The sequence below is a fragment of the Myotis myotis genome, unplaced genomic scaffold, assembly GCF_014108235.1.
Source record: "Myotis myotis isolate mMyoMyo1 unplaced genomic scaffold, mMyoMyo1.p scaffold_m19_p_18, whole genome shotgun sequence".
In the NCBI taxonomy this organism is placed as follows: domain Eukaryota; kingdom Metazoa; phylum Chordata; class Mammalia; order Chiroptera; family Vespertilionidae; genus Myotis; species Myotis myotis.
In genome coordinates this window covers 5,742,428-5,747,005 of record NW_023416322.1, presented here as the reverse complement: position 1 = coordinate 5,747,005, position 4,578 = coordinate 5,742,428, and the positions used below count along the sequence as shown (strand labels likewise).

At 47.4% G+C, this 4,578-nt stretch overlaps 1 protein-coding gene across 1 annotated transcript; it reads right to left on the bottom strand.

The window, feature by feature from the left end:
- Positions 1–211: 211 nt before the first annotated feature.
- On the bottom strand, positions 212–4,160 carry LOC118673228 (T-cell surface glycoprotein CD1e, membrane-associated-like). Its single transcript, XM_036343818.1, has 6 exons — positions 4,043–4,160; positions 3,432–3,728; positions 2,223–2,501; positions 1,746–2,024; positions 1,265–1,358; positions 212–668 (listed from the first exon to the last, which is right to left on the bottom strand). Exons 1-6 carry the CDS (start codon positions 4,107–4,109, stop codon positions 503–505), a joined length of 1,182 nt encoding a protein of 393 aa, XP_036199711.1. The 5' UTR covers positions 4,110–4,160; the 3' UTR covers positions 212–502.
- Between the last annotated feature and the right edge of the window lie 418 nt (positions 4,161–4,578).

Here is a 4,578-nt window from a genome sequence, read left to right as displayed (position 1 = left end):
TCAGATTTGAAAATTGCCCAAGTGTCTATCAGTAAACGAGTGGATAAAAAAGCTGTGGTACATCTACACCATGGAATACTACATGGCTGTAAAGAAGAAAGCACTCTTATCATTTGCAGCAGCATGGAGGGACCTGGAGAGCATTACACTAAGCGAAATAAGCCAGAAATAAGCCAGTCAGAGAAAGACAAGTATCACATGATCTCACTCATATGTGGAATCTAATGAACAAAATAAACTGATGAACAAAATAGACCCAGAGACATGGAAGCATGGAACAGACTGATGAATTTCAGATGGAAGGTGTGGGTGAGAGAATGGGGGGTGGTGATTAATGGGGGAACATGCATAGCCCATAGACACAGACAATAGTGTGGTGAAGGTTTGGGAGAGGCAGGTGCAGGGTGGAGAGGGTCAATGGGAAAAAAGGGAGGACATCTGTAATACTTTCCACAATGAAAATACAGACAAGAATTGTATACATCAGGTAAAACAAATGCCGTCAGAATTTGCTTAGGCTTATTTTTACTTTCTTCAAGAATCTGTTTTTCATCCAGGATTTCTGTGCCAAGTAGAACTGATTTCCTAAACTCCTGGGTTCTTGGATATTGGCTCCTGTGGGAAAGGCAAGGCTGGGTGCCTGGGGAGAGCAGACGTTCCAGTTTGAGCTGTGGGAGAAGAAGAGAATCTTGATCTCAAAGAAAGGAAATCTAGAAAGGGGGGAAGGCTGACAAGGCCAACTTGTACCTTAATGGAGCCGATCTGTCTTTTTGTATCTATGATAACACGTCCTTGAAATGTCTGGGTAACTTATAACTTCCCTTTTTCCAGACTCCTTGGGGCACACCCTAATGTGCCTGGGCACCAGGACAGATACCACCAATTCCTTCATTGTTATTAGTATCATATTAATTGTGGACTGCTAACTATCCTGCACCCACCTAAGTGTCTATCATTTTACTTTTTATCTAATCCAGAGGTTCTCCCTCCCCCGTTTGCTTTCTCCTGCCTCTCTAATTTATCAGTGGATTTCAAGTAACCCACCAAGTCCCCTTCCTTTGATTGCAAGGTATAAAGCAGATGAAAACCCGCCATTCTCTGGAGCACTATCCCAATCCATTGAGATACTGCTTCCCAGCAATTGTCGGCAGTTTGGCTCAAATAAACTCACAAAAAATTTTTTTAAAAAAAAGAAAAAGAAAAGCGGGGGAATAAAGAAAACAAGAGAGGAAGTAGTTGAAGAAACAGAACAAGAAAATCTCACCTCTGCTTTTGAAACCACGGGCCACCCACAACCAACATAACCAGGGTAACCATCAGAGCCGAGCAGATCAATATCAGGAGGACGGGGTATCCGTCTGGTAGGGGACAAAATAAGAACGCCAACTTATGAAGTGTCTCTATTCTACCTCCGTTAATGCTTCTCGTTTCCCAGGGTGGGGCCTTCCACGAGTTTTCCTCTGTATTTTCTAGAGCCCTCCTCTCAGTTCTTCCTGGTCTATGTCCCTGATCTCACCCCTCTCTTTTTTTTTACTAAATCATTAGAGCCCTCTTTTTTTTTCTCTTTACTACCTCTAATCTTCTCCTGTTTTCTTTGCTTTCCTTCTTCACCCTTCTTTACTTGGATTTTCCCACTTTCCTCCTCAGTGCTTAGCATTCCTATTCATTTCCCCAGGTGCTCATTCACTAGCCCTGGAACTATGGGAAGACTCTCATTGTCCCCAGCGGCCCTGGTTCTTCCTCACCCCAGTGGATGATTAGATCATGGCCTCCGAGGCTGCTGTGTTTCACTCGACAAGTCAGGCCAGTCGCCTCTCGAGCTGCCACGTCCAGGGTTACTCGCAGATACCATGTTCTGTCAGCATTGGGCAGGACTTCGCCTTGCTGAGTGCCTGGCTGCACCTTCTCACCGCGCATCCACCGCACCCACACAGGTTTGGGATGAAAGCCAGATACATGGCACACCAGCAGCAGACGCCCAGGACCAGGACTAGTGCCTTTGGACACCCAAGCCTCTGGCTTCACTGGAAAGATGAGAAGAAGTGGACTTAGTGAGTCAGCTACCTCAGCAGTTGGAGTAACCACTTCTTTCTCTTGTCTTGGAAACAACACTCATCCCCCTAGCCTCTTATTGTGTGTTACAAAGAGATGATAACGAGTTACAAACTCAAATACAAGAACTAAAGCACGAAGGATGTGAGGGGAGAGGAAGTTAGGCTGACCTTGCCGTTCCAGTTCTGACTTCCCTGCTGCGGCGATGCCAGCCAGAAAGCGAGGACAGGTGTTACCTAGAAGGTTCTTCACAATTTCTTTGATAACTCGGTAGCGATTGAGCAGTTTGCAGACATTCTGAGCCCGACTTCCTGCGCCTGGAGATGGCTTCCAGGAATATCCTTGGAAACTCAGGAAATCTGATCCTTGATATGCCCCATTTAAGAAGGCTTCTGGGGCCTTCCCAGGATGCATTGTACAGCCAGATGATATCTGGATCACAAAGGGATCTGAGGGGGACAAACTAGAGAGCGTCAGTATGGAAAGAATTGTTGGGAGGGAAAGTAAACAATCCGTAAAGTAAAGGGAATCTAGGGAAGAAAAATATTCTGGCGAATCACATGGGATACTCGTGCTGGGATGAAAAGGGGAGGGGGAAATTGTGGGAAGAAAATGTGAAGAGAATAAAGGTATGTAAAAATAATGAATCTGACAAGTATCACATGATCTCACTCATATGTGGAATCTAAGGTACAAAACAAACTGAAAAATGGAGTGGATCCAGAGACATGGAAGCGTGGAACAGAGTTCAGAATCTTGGAGGGAAGGCGGGGGAGGGTGGGTGGGTGGGAAATAATCAACCAAGAACCTTGTATGCATATATGCATGGCTCATGGCCACAGACGATGGGACAGTGGGGGCCTGGGGAGGGTGCAGGTAGGCTGGAGGGGGTCAGTGGAGGAAATGGGTATATATGTAATACTTTCAACAATAAAGAATTGTTATTTTAAAAAATAATAATTAATTTGAAAAGGCTAGACGGGAAGACTTAGAAATATAGCTGACTTGTCAGAAAGAGCTTACTTGGGAGGCTTGGGTTAGGGTTAGGCCATGTGAACACTCAGACCAGGAAGGAAGGAGAGCAGATCCTGGCTGGGAAAAGCTGAGTCTGAAGCCGAGGGTGAGGAAAGAAGATCAAAAGGAGATAGCTATTCCAAGGAGCCAGAATATGAGGTGCATTCAGCGGTGTAGGTCCTTCTGTGTTTGTGGTGGGGTGAGGTAGAGGGGGAATGATGGTGAAGGGTGAAGCAAAGAGGAGAGAGTGAGTGAAGGGAGACAGAAAACAAGGTCAGGAAGGTTGTATGAAGGTCAGAACCCATATACCATCTTCACCTGGTCGGGCACCTCAGGCAAAAACCAGCTTGGAATAGCAAACTCACATTCCAACTGAAACCGACTGGAATATGCCTGCACTTCCTGGGGAAATCTATGGAAGTACAGCTGCAATAGCACATGGATGTTCTCCAACTCCTCCTTGCTAAAATTACCCCGTGACCAGGGCAACTGATAGACGATGGTACCCAAGACACTGTCCCAGCGATGAGTCTGCACTTCGCCCAGCCAGCCTGAGCCCTGGGTGTTCTCCCAGCTGTGGTTGGCAAAGGAGGAGATCTGGATCATGTGAAAGGAGAGGGGTTCTTCTCCTGCTAGATGATGGGGTCCGAGGACGTGGCCAGCTGAGAGACAGAGAAATGACAATGGAGAGAGGGTGAAAGGATGGGAGAAGAAGGGCCCATCTAGGAAAAGAGAAATGCAGGTAAAGTTTGCACATATTCTCATCTCCCCTTCGCCCCGATCCAGTTTCTTCTCCCCAAAATCAGAGAGAGAAACTGAGCCTGGGGTCAAGGATATGTTGCCAAGAATTAGCCTGGCATGCAGATTACAAGGGCACCTGGGGGAGCATTACTCTCTGCCCCCAGATCCTCCCCAGAACCTTTCTCCACCCTGCTATGCCTGACCACAGGTATCTTTCCACCTGGGTTCCCCTTACCCTCTGGGCTTGGCCCAGGGCAGAGAATTCCCTTGAAGAGCAAGGGCAGAAGCAGCAGCAGCAGCATTGAAGCTTGTTGGGTAAAGGATGCCACAGCAGGACAAGTGTTCCTCGGAACTCAGAGATCAGCTTCCCTTCCAACCCTTCTGTGCTCTTATGTAACTTCCCCTGCCACACAGACACACCTCTCCCTCTGCTCACTTCTCTGTCAGAGAAACCCTGCTGCCTCCCTCGCCACAGCCTCCCACAAGGTCTCTCATTTCCCCTCCATCTCTACCACTGTGGGGCTTCCACATTTTCTTCCTGCTCTTGTCTGTGTCCTAACCTCCCCGTGGTGCCAACAATCATAAAATGAGACTGGCTTCCAACAAGGTCTGCAGTCTGTGGTCTGGCTGGAAAATTATGTCCCTCTTGACCTTGGAGAAATCAAGTCCATACTTGGGTTCTCATATCCTTTTCTACAGAAAGAGGTGATAGAAGGTCCTTGGCAGTGCCCAGTGGCCTTGCCAGCAGTGCCCCCACTCCTCATCTCTCTG

Coding starts and splice junctions, on each gene's coding strand:
- LOC118673228 (XM_036343818.1), bottom strand. CDS start 4,109: ATGCTGCTGCTGCTGCTTCTGCCCTTGCTCTTCAAGGGAATTCTCTGC. Junction 2,502..3,431: donor CAGTCGGTTTCAGTTGGAAT/GTGAGTTTGCTA, acceptor TGTCCCCCTCAG/ATCCCTTTGTGATCCAGATA. Junction 669..1,264: donor CCGTGGTTTCAAAAGCAGAG/GTGAGATTTTCT, acceptor CTTCTCCCACAG/CTCAAACTGGAACGTCTGCT.